Source organism: Antechinus flavipes, chromosome 4, assembly GCF_016432865.1.
Source record: "Antechinus flavipes isolate AdamAnt ecotype Samford, QLD, Australia chromosome 4, AdamAnt_v2, whole genome shotgun sequence".
NCBI lineage: Eukaryota > Metazoa > Chordata > Mammalia > Dasyuromorphia > Dasyuridae > Antechinus > Antechinus flavipes.
This window is the reverse complement of record NC_067401.1, coordinates 382404320-382424646: the sequence shown is the minus strand read 5'-3', so window position 1 is coordinate 382424646 and position 20327 is coordinate 382404320. Positions and strand designations below refer to the sequence as shown.

Genomic DNA, 20327 nt, shown 5'->3' with positions numbered 1-20327 from the left:
TAATCTAATCCAATCTGCTTATTTTATAGATGGCAAAACTGAAGCCTAGAGAGATTAAAAGATTGTTCAAAGTTACATAGTATCAAGTAACAAGTTAGGATTTGAATCCAGATCCTCTGATATGAATCTAATATTCCTTTTATTTTACCACTAATATCACACAGTGTTAAGAAAAAAACTTTTAGGATCTTACAACATTAATGGGTCAAGCTCTTCATTTTGTTTATAGTTAGTTATTTAACCATGTTATCTCCAACACCCAATTTTTTTTTATGAGTCTCATCTTTTCCATAAAAATAGCATGAAAGAGAATGTTTGTGGCAGCCCTCTTTGTAGTGGCCAGAAACTGGAAACTGAGTGGATGCCCATCAATTGGAGAATGGCTGAATAAATTGTGGTATATGAATATTATGGAATATTATTGTTCTGTAAGAAATGACCAGTGGGATGATTTCAGAAAGGCTTGGAGAGACCTACACGAACTGATGCTTAGTGAAATGTGCAGGACAGGAGATCATTACATATGTCAACAAGAAGACTATATGATGATCAATTCTGATGGACGTGGCCCTCTTCAGCAATGAGATGAACCAAATCAGCTCCAATAAAGCAGTCATGAACTGAATCAGCTACACCCAGGGAAAGAACTCTGGGAGATGACTATGAACCATTACATTGAAGTCCCAATCCTTCTATTTTTGTCTGCCTGCATTTTTGATTTCCTTCACAGGTTAATTGTACACTATTTCAAAGTCTGATTCTTCTCGTGTAGCAAAATAACTGTATGGACATGTATACATATATTGTATTTAACATATACTTTAACATATTTAACATGTATTGGTCAACCTGCCATCTGGGGTAGGGGGTGGGGGGAAAGAGGGGAAAAAGTGGAACAAAAAGTATTGCAATTGTCAATGCAGAAAAATTACCTATGCATCTATCTTGTAAATAAGAATCTATAATTAAAAGAAATAGCATGAAAGTATTTTATGTCAGAGCATTTTATGCTCTGACAAGATCCAGGTAAACATGAATGACATGGGCTATTATTTCAGTCAAAAAATCATTAATATGAAGTATTCCAAGAAGCATGGGAAGACTTACATTAATTGATACAAAATGAAGAAAGCAGAACCAGTAAAATAATGTATAAAATGATTACAACAATATAAATGGAAGGAATGACCAATCAGTCCACCAACCCTGAATACCATGTAAATGTGATGATCAAGTTTAGCCCCTAAGAAGAAATGAAAAAAAAAAGTACTACTTTCTTTTTTGAAAAGATAGAGATTATGGGTATGAAATATTGTATATGCTATCAGACATGGCTGATATATTGGTTAACTTTGCTGAACGACTTTTTTCCTATTAAAAAAATTTCTTTGTCAAAAGTGCTAGGCCACTGGGTAGGAGAGGAGAGAAGGATGTATTGAGAAATGATGTAATAAAAGCAAAATATAGAAATGAAAATTTGTTTTTAAACAAATCTATGTAAATCATACTCCTAGTATTTCTCTGGTCTGACAATTTAGTGACCTTGTAAAAAGAGGGAAATTAGGTTGGTCTGACATTATTTGCTCCTGAGGTAGATATGTTAGTTCTTGGTAATCAATGTTTTTGTTTTTTTTTCCAAATATTCACTATTTTTTTTTTCAATAACATTAAAAAAATTTGTGTTGTTTCAGTTAGAAAGTAAGCTCTTTGAGAGTGGGTATGTTTGTCTTTCCTAGTCTCCTCAGATACTACTGCCTTTCTCTCTGAGATTACCTTCTATATACTTTTTATTTATGTTGTATATGGTTTCTCCCATTAGAAAGTATAGTCCTTATGGCTATATTGCCTAATATAGTGGTTGCTGGATCAAAGGGTATGAAGTTTAATTACTTTTTTTTTTGCATCATTCCAAATTGAAATTCAAAATAGTTGAGTCATTCCACAGATCCACCAACTAGAGTGAGAGAGTATGTCTTCCCATAGTTTCACCAGCATTAACTGTTGTCATCTTTTATTTTTTTGCCAAAGATGAATGAAATGAGGTAAAATCTTCAGTTATTTTAATTTGTACTTTTCTTATTAATTATTTGAAGCAAGTTTTCATGAGGTCATTTACAATTTGCTAATCTTTTTAAAACTGTTCATTATCTTTTGAGCATTTCTGTACTGGAGAATTCTTGGTCTTATATATGTCAATTCTATGTTAGTTATATTAGACTTTCATCAGTGATATGGATGCAAATTTTTTTCCCTCACTCTACATTTCTCTGAATCTATCTAAAGAAGTCTCTTTAGACAATTCCCCCTCTCCATTCTTTTTGTAATTGTCAATTTTTGTATCTTTAGAATGAAAATTCTTGAGAGCTTACCATTTTCTGGATTGACTTCCCCAGAAGAATGTTAGGCTGTGGGAATTTATAATTCTTTGTAATGCTCTGAAGGTTGCTTGTTGCTTTCCTAAAAATCTACTGTGTATATCAGTCTATACTTTCCTTTCTTTTTAGATTACAAATTCTTTTTTAAAGTTTTTTTTTATTTTCAAAAATATGCATGGATAATTTTTTAACATTAACCCTTGAAAAATCTTGTGTTCTAAATTTTCCCCCTTTTCCCGTCCCCTTCCCTAGATGGCAAATAATACAATATATATCAAACATGGTAAAAATATAAAAATATATGTATACATGCAATATAGGCATACATATTTATACAATATTTTGCTGCATAAGAAAAATCAGATCAAAAAGGAAAAAAGTGAGAAAGAAAATAAAATGCAAGTAAACCACAACAAAAAGAGTGAAAATGCTATATTGTGATCCACGCTCAGTTACCACGGTCCTCTTTCTAGGTGTAGATGGCTCTCTTCATCACAAGATCATTGGAACTAGCCTGAATCATCTCATTGTTGAAAAGAGCCACATCCATCAGAACTGTATAATCTTGTATTTGGCGTGTACAATGTTAGATCACACATTCTAAGATGCTAACTTATTTTCAGGATTCTTATTATTTTCACTCTACTAAAGGACTTTGTTGGTGAGAATTAGATCCATACTAGAAATTGGAAGATTTATAGATGGCAAGCTTATCAAAGCTGGAAGGGAATGGTGCAGAATTCAAAAAGAGTTCTGTAAGCTAGAATATTTTGCTAAAATCTAAGAAATGAAAATTTAACACCTGCATCGAATAACCAACTTGAGAAGTGCAAGGTGGGGGAAGCATGGCCAGAAAGAAATTTGTCTCCGAAAGTTCTGTAGTTTTTGGTGCACTATAAACTCAAAATAGCCCAGTGTGTGATATAGTTGACAAAGAAACTAATGTGATCTTAGGCTTCATTAAGACAGACAGACATTCATTGACTAAGCTTGTCCCCCCCACAAAAAAGAGAAATGCATCTTCCTCCCTTCTTTGCAGATGTAGAAGACTCTAGGTATCATACTTGGTTGATATATAGTTAGTTTTATTGATTTTTCTTTCTTTCCTTCCTTCCTTTTTTTCTTCTTTGTTACAAGAGATGTTCACCGAGTAGGATATGTTTTGAAATAAAAGTGATATAAAGGCAAAAGAAATCCTTTAACATTACTTTTTTTACAGAAAGTGTTAATATTAAAATCTAGGAGGGGACCATCCCATTCTACTGTGCTCTGATTAGATGATGTCTAAAGTATTGTGGTCATTTCTGAGTGTCATATTGTAGGAAGGACAATGAATGATAAGCTTTAGAAGTGTCATCAGAATGGTGAAGGGATTGAGTTTGTTTTATGAGGATCAATTACAAGAACTGAGGATGTTTATCCTTAGGGAGCATATAATTGCTTTCTTCAAGTATCTGAAGAGATGTCATGTGGAAGGATTAGGTTTAATCTTCTTGGTCCTAAAGGGAGTTACAAAGATATGAATTTGAGTTCCAGGGAGAAAATTTTCTATCAGATATCCCAAAGTGGGATGGGCTACTTAGAAGAGGGTCCTTCCTCGAAGAGGTCTTCAAGCAAAGAATATTGCTTGAATATTGGTGGTAGATTCTTGTTCAGGATAGTAGGGACTAGCAATAATAATAGAAATAATAACCAGTATTTAAATAGTACCTTAACGTTTGCAAAGTACTTTATGTGTGTGTGTATATATATAATTTCATCTTTATAACTTGGGGAGGTAGGAGCTATTGTTTTCTCTTTACAAATGAAGAAACTGAGGGAGAGACCAGATTAGATGAGCTCTGAAAGTTCTTCCAACCCTAAAGTTCTTTGAAATTCCTTCTATTATTCCTTTCATCTTTTAAAGAAGAAATTGTCATTAAGACATGTCAGGGAGTTATTAACTTACTTGCTTTGGGCAGAGGGACAGCTCTAGCCTGCCTGATTGCAGTACCCCCTCACTGACACAGTTCCTTGATGGGCAGGGGAATTGTCATTCTCTAACTTATTTTCTATTCCAGGTATTCTCTAGGACAGTTTCTTAAACTGTGGATCGTGACCTCCTATGGGGGTCACAGAACTGAATGCAGAAGTTGTGAAATTATGATTTATTATCAGAAAATGTTTGATTCACATATCTATATGTATCTGGAGTCGTGTTAAAACTTTTGGGGCAAAAAGGGGTTGCCAGTGGGAAAACTTTAGAAGTCCTGTTCTAGAACATGCTAAAAACCATGTGAATACTATTTCTGTCTCTGATGCTTTTCCCTTTAATATTCTTTCTTCTAGCTCCTGTATTTCCTCATGGGTATCACTTCTTAATATACAATGATACTCAGCCACCTCACCACTTTACTTTTTAGCACCCCTCACCCATTTTTTTGAATAAGATGCACATTTCCAGTTTTATCTTTAGCCCAGCCAGTCTCAGCAACACCTGCCAATTTTTTTTTTTTTTTTTGTCCTTGAACTGGGTTCTTTAGTTCTTGTTTTGTGTTGTGTTTTTAAACTCATGGCACTAATACAAGGTCAGAAGGGGAGCGATTAAGTGTTAGCAAGTGGGGATAGAGACTGGATAGGTGATTTCTTTAGTACAGGAACTCTTGGGTGAGAAAACTTCCTTTACCAATGCAGGCTGGCATCCTGGCATTTTCTTTTTTTTTTTTTTTTTTTTTTTTTTTTTTTTTTTTTTTTTTTTTAATAATAAATTTTATTTTATTTAATAATAACTTCGCATTGACAGAATCCATGCCAGGATAATTTCTACACGACATTATCCCTTGCAATCACTTATGTTTCGTTTTTTCCCCCTCCCTCCCTCCTCCCCCCCCCCCCAGGATGGCAAGCAGTCCTATATATGCTAAACATGTTGCAGTATATCCTAGATACAATACATATTTGCAGAACCAAACAGTTCTCTTGTTGCACAGGGAGAATTGGATTCAGAAGGTAAAAATAACTCGGGAAGAAAATCAAAAATGCAAATAGTTCACATTCATCATCCTGGCATTTTCAAAAGTTGTTTAGGGCAGTGAAAGTTCAAATGCAAGTTCACACAGCTAGTATGGGTCAGGAGTAGGAGTCAAATCTTAGTGGCTCCGAGGCTGTTAACTCATTGACTATCACTTCCTATAAATGCTATTTTTAATGGCAGAAAACCTCACTCTTCAGAGAATATGATGATTCAGTTCCAGAGGACAGAAAGGGTTGTAGTTTTTATACCTTGTCTTAGGTATTTTTATTTTTAGGTATATTTATTGTTTTGGGTTTTTTTTCCTGCTCTGGCAGGACCAATTTAGCATGGCCAGTACCACTGTTAAGTCTCCCAACTATAATTTGTCGAGCCTTCCTTGGACAGAGTGAGTCTCTTTATGTCCAGCAGTCATGTTAAATTCTATAATAGAAACAGGGGCAACTAATCTCTATATAAGGATCTGTGGGCCACATATTGACTTGGTTTTAAAATCTAACATTATTTTATGGTTTATTGTAATTTTATTTTATAAAATATTTTCCAATTACATCTTGACCCGGTTTGGACAGCACTTAGCAGTGATATGGGCTACATGAGGGTATCTTATGATGGCCATTTTTTAGTGTACAGCATACTAAGAAGTCAATAGAAGCAGGAAATCTCATCCTTATCTCAGAGAAGGAAAGGGAGGGCCAGACAGGTTAGCTGACACAATGGAAAGTCAGCAGAAGGATGTGTGGGGTTGTTTTAAAATTTCTTGGGGCAAAAAAAAGGTTGTAAATGAGAAAATTCCTCCTATTGAAGAGAAAATGGGGAGAATTTCTAGCAGTAGCATCACCGCTCAATTTAAATTTCTGAGACTCGGAACAGCCACAGAGAGAGATCTTTAATCTGACAAAACAGTGACCACCCCATTTCTCCAAGATAACAAATGGCGGTGTCTTAAAATAAATGAGCATATTGATGTATTTGGATTTATGGAGGGGACTGCTTCTCGTAAGCCTGAGGAGTCAGGTAACCTGCTCTGGCCCTTATAGAGATTAGCTATCTATTTAATTGGAAGGGGCTGGGGAGTGGGGAAGGCCAGACATGATTTGTTTCTAACTTGGGAGGCGATTTCCTTCTTCCACAGCAGGACAAGGTGACAGCTCTCACTCCACTCCTTATACCTCCAAGGTTCTGACATCAGAATTCCCTGATTCTCATCTGTTCCACCATCATGAATTTGTTCCTTGGGGTGTTTCCTGGGGGCAAATCATTTAGCTCCTCTGAGTGCTAGCTTCTGGACTCAGATTTCCAGCTCCTAAAAAGCAGGGCTGATAGACTCGAGTCCAAGTTAACAGCTTTAGGAGATCCCATCAACCAGTTATGTTCTTTCCTTAAGTAATGTCATAGAACTAACAGTTTTTTGGAATTCCTGGTGTCCGGTGAACTTTAGGTTCTGTTGATTTGCATTACAAAGACTATTTCCACTTGGGAGTCAGAAGACTTGATGTCAAATACCTACCTTAACATTTTTTAAGCAAGTTCCTTTTCTGGATATTTTTTCATATTTGTAAAATGGAGAAAATAATTCCTTCTTGCTATCTGTGTTAGCAGTGCAAGCCCCCTCCCTGAAGGACTGGTCTATTATTTGACATTTCATCATACTCGATGTTAATTTTGCTTCTTTCCTTCTCAGAACAAAAGTCCCCTCTACTTGGTTAAGACACAAGTAAATCACCCACAACCTAAATAAATGTTCTCTTTATTTTACCAAATATAATTTATCAGTTAAGTTGACATTTGTCAATTCAGTTATAGCAACTATAAATAATTCTCTTAAGACACAATTCTGGAACTTTTTAAGAATACAAGAGTAAACCAACATTGCTCCTTGCAGCCAGGTCTAAAGTACATGCACAGTTGGGGAAACAAATCTTGGATGCATTTGCACGTTCAGTGATATTCTCTCTCTCCACAGTCCCTCTTTCTTCCCCTCTCATAGGAGGCCACATATCCAGAACCTGAAGGGGCAGGGGGTTTACTCACTGGCCCAAACAGGACTCTGTGGATGAAGGAAAGATGAGTTGGGCCAATTGGCTAAACTGGGAAGGGAGGACCTCTGGGGAGGGTTTGTGTTGCTGTCTGTGTGGAGAAGAGAGGAAGAGGATAGCAAAAGAGTGATAGGGATCAGGCAGGGGAAGCGGAGCAGACAAGTCCAAGCAGTGATGATTAGCTTTGCTGGACACAGCCCAGGGGAGACAGATGACCATGAGATCACTAGGAGTCTGATTTTAGGATGAAAGATTTGGAGTAAAGAGAGAGGCTTACTCCAGAAAATTTAGTGGAAGGTCCTAGTGATGAGTGGTATCAGTAAGAGATTGGGGCTCCAGCCTGAGCAGCCCCTAAGAAAAAAATCTAGGAGACGAGGGTAGGAGAAGTTGAGGGTAGAGATGAGACTCGTCTCTCTCTTACCCACCATCCTCTTGGCTAGGAAGATTTTGTGGAGTGTCCCTAGAGCAAAGCAACTGAGCAACACCTGCATCCAAACGCCCAGATCCATACATGCATGAGTAGTGTATATTGTGTTTTCCCCGGATTCCTGATCTGGTCCAGAGCAATACATGGTGGAGATGCTGAGAAACCCAGTTTCCTTCCAGAGAAAAACAGCAGCAACTGGGGAAGGTCCAGACTAGCAATTCTGGTACTCTTAGGAGCCCAGTGGGCAGGGTTCTAAGAATTGAGGGATGGGAGTGTTAGGAGGGACAGGCAGGCTCTTGCTGGCTACCATGGGCATGACCCAGGAGAAAGTCAAGAAACCTTGATGGAGGAAGCAGGTTGGGCACCGGGGTTGTGCTCAGGGCTTGGAGGAGGTAGGAGCCAAACATGGAAAAAAAGGGAAGACTAAGTTTGGTGAAGAAGATCTCTCACCACCAAGTTCAAAGGCAGGTGCCGTCTGTGAGACCAAAGGAAGTGGGAAAATAGCAAAGAGATGATGTGGGGGGCAAAAATCAACTTCCTGGGTGGGTGGGGTCCTTGGAGGAAGTGGATCTTCCAGGTTTTGTACATAGTAAGTACTCAATAAATAAATATTTGTTGGATAAATGAATAAATGAAGGAATGCTCCAAGACAGAAGCTGAGAAGTAAAATGACGGGAATGGAATGGGGCAGGGGGAGGAAATGCTTAAGAAACCACAGAGCCTTTACTTGACTCTCCATGTGATTTTAAGCACAGAGGGGAAGCAGAACTTTCTCCGGCCACAGAACCAGATCCTGACCCAGCCCCTGGGCTCACTCAGGGGCAGAGCATGCTCAAACAGGGACAGGAATGGATGGGAGAGAGAGAGGGAGGGGCGTGCTGCCTGTTGTTTGAGCCCTGAGAGGATGTGGGTATTTGAAGGAGTGGAAGAATGTGTGGCAAAGGGTGGCCAAGCCACTGTCTGCTTCTTCCAGGGAGTGTTAGGCAATTAGAGAACAGTGGGATAGCTTACTGGTGGTACCTAACATGAGGGACGTGCCGGAACGGGAACAGTTAACCCATGTCACTCTCTTTAGGGGCCGGCTAGATTTCAGCAGAAGAAAACAGGGCTAGGGACCAGCTGTGTCCCCGCTCAGCTCCTTTTTTATGATCCATTTTCAAGGAAATAAGGGGATGATTTTATTATTCCCACCAGTCAACCAAAAAAAAAAAAAACCCAAAACCCAGCGCCTACCCACAAAAAGGGCTCCCCTATTAGTCAAATACGTAGGTTGCTGAGGTCAGACTCCCTGTCCCTATTCCCTAGAAAGATGTCCCCTCCCTGTTCTGCTTGGAGGCACCCACCATGAAATTGCACTTGGTGATTGTCTCAAAATTGACTCATGCTGTTTTGTTTCAGTCAATCTAGCCTTCCTAAATACTCACTGTACAAACTCGGCTCGACGTATTAAAAATTCCCATTTAAAATAATGAGAATTCAATATCAAAGTGAAGTCCTAGAAAGGAGGATGGGGAGAAAACCAAAAAGAAAAAAAATCAAATACAAGGCAATGGAGGTGGAGAGGTGGAAGCTAGTCCCCGACATCTGTGTCTCGGTCCCCGATGAGCCAGAGAACGTGGAAGCTGAGGGCCAGGAGTCCGGTGCCTAGTAGGTCACCCAAGGCTGTCAAGTATGGGATGGAGAAGTTATCTGGGTCCAGGCCCCGGCCCCACATCCAGTGCACCATCCAGTCTGCGATGTATAAGAGGATCAGCACCTGGGAAGAGAAGGAAGGCCCAGCTGCACGAGACGGTGGAACAAAGGCCAGGCCTTCAGGCCCACAACTGGGGCCTCAGAGCACCTTTGGCCACAGACCATCTGGTCCGATCCTTTACCTCTCCAGAACCCTTCCCCCAACCCCGCTCCCTTCCCCCAACACTACGAACAAAAAGCACCAACAACAATCGGGAACTAGTCTAAAACAGAAATGTCAAAGGCATCTTATGTTAAAAACGGCGGCTGTTTAGGTCACTGTCCTGAAGATGGAAAGAGGAAGTTTAGTATTGGGACCCAGCTGTTATGGAAGAAATTAACAGGTACTAATCAATTAATGAATCCTGCTTAAATAATCACCCTCAGCCCAGCTCTCCCCCTCCCCAACATACCCATGTGCCCAAATCTCCCCCCAACCTAGAAATCTCAGGAAATGGTCTCATTCCCTCTGACCATCATTCTTTGTCCTTCCTCTCTGAAAACAGCTGTCTACACCTGTCGCTGCACTCACTCCCTTCCCAGCCCTCTGCAGTCTGGCTCCTGACCTCATCACTCAACTGATCCTGCCCTCTCCACCGTTAGCCAGTGCTCCCTTCGCTGCTGAACCTCCAGGGCCCCTTTCAGTCCTCCTCCTCCGGGGTCCTCGCTGAATCCCACTGGCCACCTTCCTGGGGATTCTGTCTCCTCTCCCGGCTTTCCCTGACACTCTCTCCTCGTTCTCAGCCTTGGAGGCCGGCCAGTCTTTTTGCCAGATCAAAATGCCCCCTGCCTGTTAGTGTGCCTGAAGGCCTGGTCCTCTCTCTGCATTCTGCCATGCGTCCAATGACCATTTCTGCATAGATTATTCCGAGCTTCCTACATCCTGCAGCTTTAGTTAGCTTTCCCCTAGGCTGCAGACCTGCTTCACCAATTAGATATTGGATGTTATGAACTGAATGTCCTAAAGGCATCTCAAAATCAACCTGTCCAAAATAGAACACATTCTTTTTGCTATCATAACATCCTTCCTGTTATTCTATTCAGGTTCATTAACCTTGGTTTTCTCACCCCATCTATCCAGTAAGTTTCCTAATCTTGTTATTTCTACTTCTACAATAACTTCCTCCCCCCCTCCACTTTCTAGGGTACAGAGCTAGGTTTTAAAAATACATTTCAGATCTCTTTACAGCACAAAGTCAGTCAGCAGCATTTTGAGGCAATTTAGAATAAATAAATAACATCTTTCACAGTGGAAGGAAGGACTGATACAAGAAAAAAAAAGGGAGAACTTCATATTTGTCACACCATTTGTTTGTTACTGGTCTGAAAAGACCATTCCTGTTCAAGGACAGGAGACGAGGGGAGGTGAACAAGCTACTTTTGCAATTATGAAAGAGAAGTCTTACCTAAATGTAACAACAATAAAAATATTAGCTAACATTTCTATAGTGCTCACTGCGTGCCAGGTACTGAATTAAGTGCTTTTAAATTACTGTTTAATTTGATCTTCACAACTAGGCTGGGAGGTAGGAACTATTATTATCACAAAACAAAATTCTGGCTATCCTTCAAGCTCTGGCTCAGATGTTACTTACTTCAAGGTCCCTTTCCTGATGACCTCAACTGAAAACATCCCTCCTTACTTTACACTCCAATAATGGAATTCAATTCACGCACAGGAGACTTCTAACACACTGCCTTGTATTATAGATATCTGTATTTGTTTCTTAGCTTTTCCACTTGACTATAAATAACTAAAAAGTAGGAGCTGTGTCTTAGGCAAATGAAAATTATCTTTTTCTCTTCAAATTTCTCACATTTTGCCTAGCTTTGAAACAAAATTATTACTGTATATCCCTTTATTCCTCTCACCACAGTGACTTGCACATTGCTGATGATTAATATGGGGAATTTAATAAGATACCTTTGTTTAACTGAATTATTTGTGAAAACTTGCTGTTTTACATTCATCACATTTGCAAGTGTCTGTCTAGAATGAGTTCAGTGATGCTTACTAAATTGGGAGCATTGACTGAAGGTTTTTTCACATCCCTGACACTTAAAACTGTCTCTGCTCAGTGTGAATTCTATTCTGTCGAATAAGTAATGAGCTCTGATTGAAGCTTTTCCCACATTCAGTGCACTTGTATGGTTTCTCTCCCATGTGAATTTTCTGATGCTGCCTAAGGATGAGCACAGACTGAAAGATTTCTCTTATTTTTCACATCCATTGGGTTTTTCTCCTGTATGAATTTTCTGATGCTAACTAATTTGGGAGCTCCAAATGAAATTCTTTCATATTCATTACATTTATAGGATTTTTCTCCAATATGGAGGTCTGATGTTGGCTAAATAGCTAATTGCATCTAAAGCTTTTCCCACATTTGTTATATATAAGGTTTTTTTCCCCATTGTGAGTTCCTCTGTATTCCATCTGAACTTCATTGTTCAGGGAGTTTTTGGCATAGATAACATGCTTATGGGGATCTCTTCTTCCTTTTCTCTCTCTGATACATTACAAGACTTGAGGTCATACCCAAGTTTCTCCTATATTTGTTATAATCCTGGTCCCTTTTTCCTCTGCCAATTTTCTTTTGCCAATTTTCAATCACTTGGTTGGAATGTTTCTTTCAGAAAAGGATTTCTCCAAAATCACTTTTTCTGGGCTTCACTGATAATTCTTTACTTTTCTTTCATTTTTGCAATCCATTCTTTAAGAATATTTTGTAAGTTGCCCCATGTGAGTCTGTATCTTCCCAAGAGTTCATTTCTTCATTTGAATGCCTGTCCTTAGTTTATTTCCTGGGATTTGAGTAGGAACCTTTTGAGGTCTCTTCTCAGTTCCCTGCAAATCTAGGACCTATACATCTTTCCCATACTACAATTGAGAGGTAATGGTTTGGAGGCTGGAAAACCCAGGAAGATCTTTGTTGTAAATATCAGTCATTTCTGACACTTCATGACCCCATTTTGGGGTTTTCTTGGCAAAGATCCTGGACTGGCTTGCGATTTCTCCAGCTCATTTTACAGCTGAGGAAACTGAGGCAAATTGAGGTAAGCGATTTGCCCTGCATCATCCAGCTAGCATCTGGGACTGCATCTGAACTTATGAAGATGAATCTTCTTGATTCCAAGCTCAGTGCTCTATCCACTGTACCATTTACCTGCTTAGAGAGACCGTTTCCCATAATTCTACAGCATCACATTCCTGTAAAGATCCCTCTGAAAAGAGTCCAGATGTTTATTTTTCTTTTCTTGTGAAATACATAGCCAAGTACTAGAATGTCACCCAACCCCTCATAATGGGTCTTCCTAAGGTTCCCTTCAAGCATTTACTAGAAAGGAAAGTCCAGCTTCTGCTGGACAGCCATGCTCCTGGCAGAGCAGGGCCAGCCCGGACCATCTCAACCCCTGTCCTCAAAGCCCGTTCAATGACTACCAAACAGCCCCCCCTCCCCTTTTTTTTTCCACTCACAAAGGCATGATTCTACTTCGGGTCCTATCATCCTAGGCTCACAAACAGGATCACAGCCTCAGTTTGGCACCTGCCAGCTCCTCACAACCTGGCTCCAAACGGACCTGTCCCGCCTCGCCACACATGAGTCATCCATCTCTGGATGCTCCCTTCACTCAGGCATTATCTATCCCACTGCCTAGAAGGCACTTCCTCCTCCTGGCCCTAGTTCCCTTTAAGACTCAGCTTAACTTCCACGTTCCACATGAGGCCTTTTCTGATTCCCCTCTCCTCACTCGCATCCTTGCGAATTCCTCCTTCAAAACTTCCAACTCTTCATTAATTTTGTACATACCTATAAAAATACAGATTTGTTTTGTCTGGTAGGTTTTAAAAACTCCTTGAGGATGAAAATGGCTTCACTTTTGGTTTTGTGTCTCTAGTTCCAAGCACATGGTAGATACTTGCTGGAACTTGTTATTTCTTCTGTCCTAGGAAGCTCATATTCAGCGCAAGACTCAGTTTTGGTACTCTGGTGGTGGGGCATTCCTCCAAGACCCACTCCTAGAAGGAGTCTGATAAAAACTATAATTTGTATGGATCCCCTGGGCTTGGAGCAATAGGGATCCTAAGTATTTTTCATGATTTTATCCACTTGAGGGAAAGTCCATCAATAAAGTACATACAAAGCTCCAGGCCATGAGCTGATGATACAAATAGGGATACCACAAAGACCTTACTTCTCAAGGAGCTTACAATCTCTGACACAAGAAATGGTGAAATAAATGCAGAGGAGAAATCTGAGGAGGGAAGAGAAAATTTTTCCTTGAGGAAGACAAGGAAGATCCCATAGGCAACACAACGAGCTTAGACTTTCTTTTCTTTTCTTTTTTTGCTGAGGCAATTGGGGTTAAGTGACTTGCCCAAGGTCACATAGCCAGGAAGTGTTAAGTGTCTGAGACCAGATTTGAACTCAGGTCTTCCTGACTCTACCCACTACATCAACTAGCTGCCCCTGAGCTTAGATTTTGATGAGAAGAGCAGGGGCTTAATCTAGGCTCTCCTAATTAGTAGTTATGTCATCCTGAGTGACACTTGCCATTCTGAGCCTCCATTTCCTCCTTAGTAAAATGAGGACCCTGGACAACACAGAAAACATGCCTTAGTGGCTAGAGTGCTAGCCTTGGAAGGGAAGACTCCCATGACCCTTAGACGATGAGATTCTAGAGCTGGAAGGGATCTCTCAGAAATAAAGCTAAGAGAGATGGAAGGGTCTTTCTGGCAGTAGCTTTAAGTGGCAGATCTTAGATTCCAACCCAGGGGCTTTCTGCTGATGCCATCTTATCTGCCTTGAGATCTTAAGGGCTCTTGCCCACTCTGGTTCTATTTTTTATGATTAAGCAGACCTTTTCTGTCCTTACTTCAGATACTTTGCTTCTAGTACTCGAAGATCAATGGCCAGGAAGGGCAGAAGACCATAGCAAGAGGAGCCATAGAGAACAATACAATAGAGAACAACCTATTGTATGTTATCAGGAAGAAGGACAGAGAAGGAACAAGTAGTACTCCAGAGTGGAGGTAGAAGAAGGTACGGGTAACATTAAGGGACAGAGTTTAAAAGTGACTAGAAGAGACACACAGAGAGACATAAACCCTCTTCTCTCAAATGCTGTTGAAGAAAGAATTGTCATTCCAAAGTCATTTTGGACCTAAACTCTGGACGTTTTTATTTTTATTATCCAATGGGATATTGTAAAGTGCTGTGCAAACTTTAAGGAGCTAAATAAATGCTGCTGTTATTTAGTCACATCTGGCTTTTTTATGACCCCACATAGGTTTTTCTTGGCAAACATATTGTACTGTTTTGCCATTTCCTTCTCCAGCTCATTTTACAGATAAGGAAACTGAGGCAAACAGTGAAGTGACTTGCCCAAAGTTACAAAGCAAGGAAAGTGTCTGAGTTCAGATGTGAACACATGAAGATGAATCTTCCCAACTCTAGGACCCACACTGTGCCATCTCCTTGCCCTATATAAATGTAAACTTTTTTTTTTCCTCTTTCTCTCTGCAGAGAAAGATGGCTAGAGGGGGTTCAAATCTTTTATTACTACATGTTTAGGCAAATCATTTCACTATTCTGGGCCTGAGGTTCCTCATCTGTAAATCGAGGGGACTGGACTTGATAAACTGTAAGTCTCCTTATTAAATCTCTTATCCTAACTTAAATCCCTCTTGCTGCAACTCCCAAGGCCCCCACAGATTTGGGTTTCTTGTGACTGCCATCTAGAGGAGAGCGGTCTTCTCAGGTGGCCTTAGACACCTCTTTTTTCTCATAGAAAGAGGGAGAGAAGAAGGGAGAGGTCACCAACCTGCTATTCAAGATTCTCACTAGCAGCAGTGGAAGAATTACCATCACCAAGCTGCTGTGGTCACCACTCAGAGTCATCAACATCTGATTAGTCGGAGCTTCCTTCCCCCATGGGTTCAGGAAATGAGAACTTATTTTTAACATTTGCTGTAGCAAAATAGGATTAGGAAGTGAAGATAGCTACAAAATTATGGCCTACTGGTGCAAAAAGCAAGTTATATCTGGTTACTTGTTGCTCTGGATTGCTTAAGTCCTTTGCGCATCTGTATTTGTTTCCTTTTCTGTGAAATGAGGGGGTGGGCTCGGTGGTCTTGAAGATCCCACTTAGGTACAAATGCTAAGATTGATGTTCCTGCCTCTCCCCACGACTCTGTACCTAACTGACAAGGCTTGTATCCCTTTTGTGTTTTGAATTTTGCCTATGAGCATCAGGGTAAGAACTGGGTGGGTTTTACGCCCCTGGGCTGAAGTTCAGTGGCTAGAGAGAGCTTTAGTAAATACCGTAGCATGAAAATGTCCCCTCAGGCCCTCAGCGGGAGCTGCTACTTGTTTTAAGGCTAACCCTGCCCTTGCCCTCTCTCCCTGGAAGCCAGGAGAGCAGTCTGTTGCTCAGCCCTCTGTGCTGTCCCTGGCCAGCCGCTTGTAACCCCACACCCTTCTGGACAGCTGCAGAGGAAACCCATATAAAGCGAGGGGCTGGAGAGCGGGAGGACCGTGTCTCCCTGGGGAAGGGAAAACAGCTGTTCCCACATTCCAGCCAGGGGCTCGTGTCCCTTCAAGAGCACAGGGCCAGTCCCCAGGAAGGAGCCACCCAGGGAAGAAGGCAACAAGGGCCCTGGGGAATTAGCACCCTGTCCCTACTCCCCCGCACTGCTGCTGCTCCATCATCCGTCCTGTCCAACTCTGCGTGACCCGTGGACTTGTGTTCATGGGATTTTCTTGGCAAAGAAACTGCCCTTTCCTTTTCAAGGTGTCCCCATTTTAGAATTGAGGGACTGACCCAAATAGGGGTCAAGTGGCTTGGCCAGGATCACACAGAGAATAAGTATCTGAGGCTGGATTTGAACTCGGGTCTTCCAGATTCTAAGCCTAAATGCTCTATCCTCTGCAGCATCTGGCTGCCCAACCGCCTACTGAGATACAAAGAGGTCAGTCTCCTCAAGAGGGTCCCAACAGGGTAGGGGCTTCATTATCCCAGCCCAGGTGAAAGGAAGTAGGGAATGAAAATGTTTTAGGAGTCAGGATACCTGGCTTATTTTTGCCTCTTTTTCCATCTCTCCCTCTCTCTTCTTTCCTGTCTCTCTTTCTTTCTCCTTCTCTCTCTCCCCCTTCACTTTCTTTGTCTCTGTCTCTTTCTCCTCTCTGTTTCTTTCTCTCCCTCTCTTCTCTTTCCCTGTCTCTTTTTCTTTCTCCTTCTCTCTCTCTCCTCTGTCTCTCTCTCTCTCCCTCCCCCCTTCATTTTCTGTCTCTTTCTTTCTCCTCTGTTTCTTTCCCTCTCTTCTCCTTCCTGTCTCTTTTTCTTTCTCCTCTCACTCCTCTGTCTCTTGCTCTCTCTCTCCCTCTCCCCTTCACTCTCTTTCTTTCTCCTCTGTTTCTTTCTCTCCCTCTCTCCTTCCCTTTCTCTTTTTCTCCCCTCTTTCTCTCTATCTCTCTGTCTCTCTCCCTTCCTCCTACCTTCCCCTTCTTTTCTCTCTCTCTCTCTCTCTCTCTCTCTCTCTCTCTCTCTCTCTCTCTGTTTTTCTGTGTGGTTCTGTGCAGGGCTTCTAAGGAGTAGCACACTCTAGGAAGGCAAAGCTTGGTTCTTACTGGAGAGCTCTTCAGCCCCAGAGAAGGCCTCGGGCCAGTGGGGAAGCAGGGGGCAGCCTGCACTTTGTCCCACACTCTAAAGCCCCCCTCCCGCCTCCCCCCGTACCTGGAGCAGCGCAGCCGTCATGTAGAAGATGATGAAGATGAGGGTGAGGGTGGTGTGCCCACCTTGCATGCAGCTGATGGTATAGAGGAACACCAGGTGTCCAGGTACCACGAGGAGGAAAAGGACCCGGGCCGAGCGTGAATTCACTTCTGGGGAACAAGGGAGAAGACGAAGCTGGATGGGCAGGAAACCTTCCTGTGAGGCTCTTTCCCCGAAGAAGGGCAAAGCCTGAGCTGGGGCCAGCCCTGGCCCCACCCGGTGAGCGGCTCTCAGCCAGAGACCTCAGCATCTCTTTCTCTACACTCCAGCAGCCTCAGGTCCTCAGGTATCCTGGGGCACACAACGCAGGGCTCCTCCTAACCCTCTGGCACTTTGGCTCAACCTGCTCCCCCAGAGAGGCGTCTACCAATAAACTAGTTCTCTCAGGACTAAAGACTGTCCTTATCATAAGGGAAATCTTTCTGACACTGAGAGAGGTGTGAAAACAGAATGGCTGCCTTCAGGATGGCGAGTTCCCCATCACTGGAAGGAGGGTCTTCTAACAGGCTGGACAAGCACTTGTAGGGGATACAAGTCAATGAGATTCGTCGTTTGGGGGGGGGGGAGAGCCAGAGGAATGAGCTTTACCAGGACTAAAGAAAGTGGTGCAAGGGCTAGGGCAGCGCCGGGGCGCTGGCTCTGAGCTTTCCCCCGGCATCCCGTTCATGTGCAGGTAAGTGGAGATTCGGCTGGCCTGGACCGCCACCAGATTGCCTCCAACACCTGCAGACACAGAGAGGGGTTTGGGGGTCAGGGAGGCAAAGGGGCCCAAGTCTCTGACTTCTCAGCATCCCATACCAAGGGCATCCTTCACTGGGCCAGGGGCAGCACTCTAGACTAACCTCAGATAATAAGGTAATCAGAAAAAAAGTAATTATGAAAGGAAATGGAGACCTTGTCCCTCACTTCCAGGAAGACTTCAAGGCTGATTCATTCCCCAAGTAGACCCCCCCCCCGCCCCTTCCATGTCTTTGGCCATACACTATGTCTGCACGCTCATGTACCCCTGCGCAGACAGGCAAGTTTCCAAAGGATACAGACACATTGCAAATTTCCCTATTAGTGTTGTCCCTCAGTCTTAAGACACATGAATAGGCCCTGTAAGATCTCAGAATTATTAACCTCTGATCTTCTATAGCTTAAAAGTAGTAATAAATAGAAAAAATAGTGTTAAGTATAAAGACAGAAATAGAAAAAATAATGTTCTGAGAGATACCAGGCACAGAGCAAGGCCCTATGTCTATGTTCCAAACCAGGAGTCAACAAACTAATGGCTCCAGGGCCAAATTTCTGTTCCCAAAAGCTATGAATGGTTTTTACATTTTTAAATTCAATAATTTAAAAAGTTTTCTTGATATGTAACTGGGGAAAAATAAAAAATTATTGAATTAAAACTAAAATTAAATTTAAAAAAATGTTTTAGATGTAAGAACCATTTTTAGCTCAAGAGACATATGAAAGTAGGAAGCTGGTTTGAGGACCATAGTTTGCCAACACAGATCAGTCTGAGATCTAGAACTAAGAACTAAGGGTCTCTTCCAGGAAACAAACCTTGATAAGTTTATCTAAATCATGGTTTTTTTTTTTTTTAAACCACTTGGTCCTTTCCCTCAAAGCAGTTGATGTTAGGAGCTCACCATTAATCACTGGAGTGAAGACGGCCATACCGGCAAAGTTGGGGTCCGACACAGTCTTGTCTAGGATGAGGCCTCCAACACTGGGGACATGGGAGAAGAACGTTTGAAACCCTTACTCTGGCCTCTGGGAAGTACCCCCTTAATTTCAGAAGACTGGAAGTTCCCTAGAGCCCCTCATCTTTCAGTCACCATCTCCAGCTCAGACAAGGCTTCCTTCCTCTAGATCTTGTTTCATCATGGCACCCAGGGAACAAGGGGATCACACCTCTGCTGGGCCAGCCTTCCTCCAGGCCCTTCCTTCCCCCCGCCCCTCGAGTACCGACTGCTACTGCCTTAGTCTCCTGTGCTCCCCCCACTTTCTAGGGCTTACGCAGAAAGGTAACGGAGGCCTGTCCTGGGACCCTACCTGCTGATGGCCATGGCAATGATGACTGGCTCCCAGCCGGAGTACAGCACCTCCCGAGTGGCTGGGCTCCTCTTGGCTAGCACCACCCACACAGGCAGCAGAGCCACAAAGAAGGCACACACCAAGGGGTTGATGTATGGCCGGCCCTCTGGAAGAAGCACAAAGTCACTCCGGACCCGGCCAGCATCTTCTGAGGGACTCGCCCCGATCCCTCCTTCATCCCACTCCCCGTCCCACGGCCCTCCTCCCCCTATAGCTCCTACAGCTATTCTCTGAAACTCAGAACGAAGCAGTTCGGAGAGAGGGCCCAAAGACAGCCAGGAGAGGGATCAATTATTCCAGGTGGCTCGGTTTTATTTTCTAGTTTGAATCCGACTGTCATCACTTCTTCAAGTTAATAACAATAACAATCATAACAGTATTCTGTGTCTACTTGGTCTTTTATACTTTTAGTGCACTTCCAACCAAGTTTCTTCTTGGAACCCTGTGATCATCATCAGCACCGTCAGCGCTCCCACCGACAGCGCGGCGAGGCTCACCTGCGTCACCTCGTTCCATCCAGACCCGGGTAAGGCAGGCAGCATCCCCTCCTTTTACAAATAAGCGACCATGAAGGAGGAGAGGGGAGGGCCAGCCACCATCACCCTGCTCTCTGGCTCCTCGGGCCTACAGGCTCTCAAGGTCCTGCTCTAAGAACATGCGACCATGAAGGAGGAGAGGGGAGGGCGAGCCACCATCACCCTGATCTCTGGCTCCTACAGGCTCTCAAGGTCCTGCTCCTCCCCCTGCTCTAAGAACATCCTCTTTTTGTTCCTCTATTCAAGGGCAGTGATAAACTTCCTTCTCTATCCCTGGCTCAGGGTCAACTCTAAGCCCTCCTAAGCTGCAGCAAGATCACAGTCAGGGCCCAACTTTAACCCTTCCTCCTG

The 20327-nt window shown here is 42.5% G+C and overlaps 1 protein-coding gene across 1 annotated transcript in view; it reads right to left on the bottom strand.

The window, feature by feature from the left end:
- Window positions 1-7119: 7119 nt before the first annotated feature.
- SLC41A1 (solute carrier family 41 member 1) overlaps window positions 7120-20327 on the bottom strand; it is a 37889-nt gene continuing 24681 nt past the window's right edge. Inside the window, exons 7-11 of the mRNA XM_051998522.1 lie at window positions 19399-19546; window positions 18993-19072; window positions 17944-18078; window positions 17317-17465; window positions 7120-9607 (exon numbers count right to left, since the gene is read on the bottom strand). Coding sequence (XP_051854482.1) covers window positions 9422-9607; window positions 17317-17465; window positions 17944-18078; window positions 18993-19072; window positions 19399-19546 — 698 coding nt within the window. The 3' untranslated portion in view covers window positions 7120-9421. The remainder of the gene's footprint in view (window positions 9608-17316; window positions 17466-17943; window positions 18079-18992; window positions 19073-19398; window positions 19547-20327) is intronic.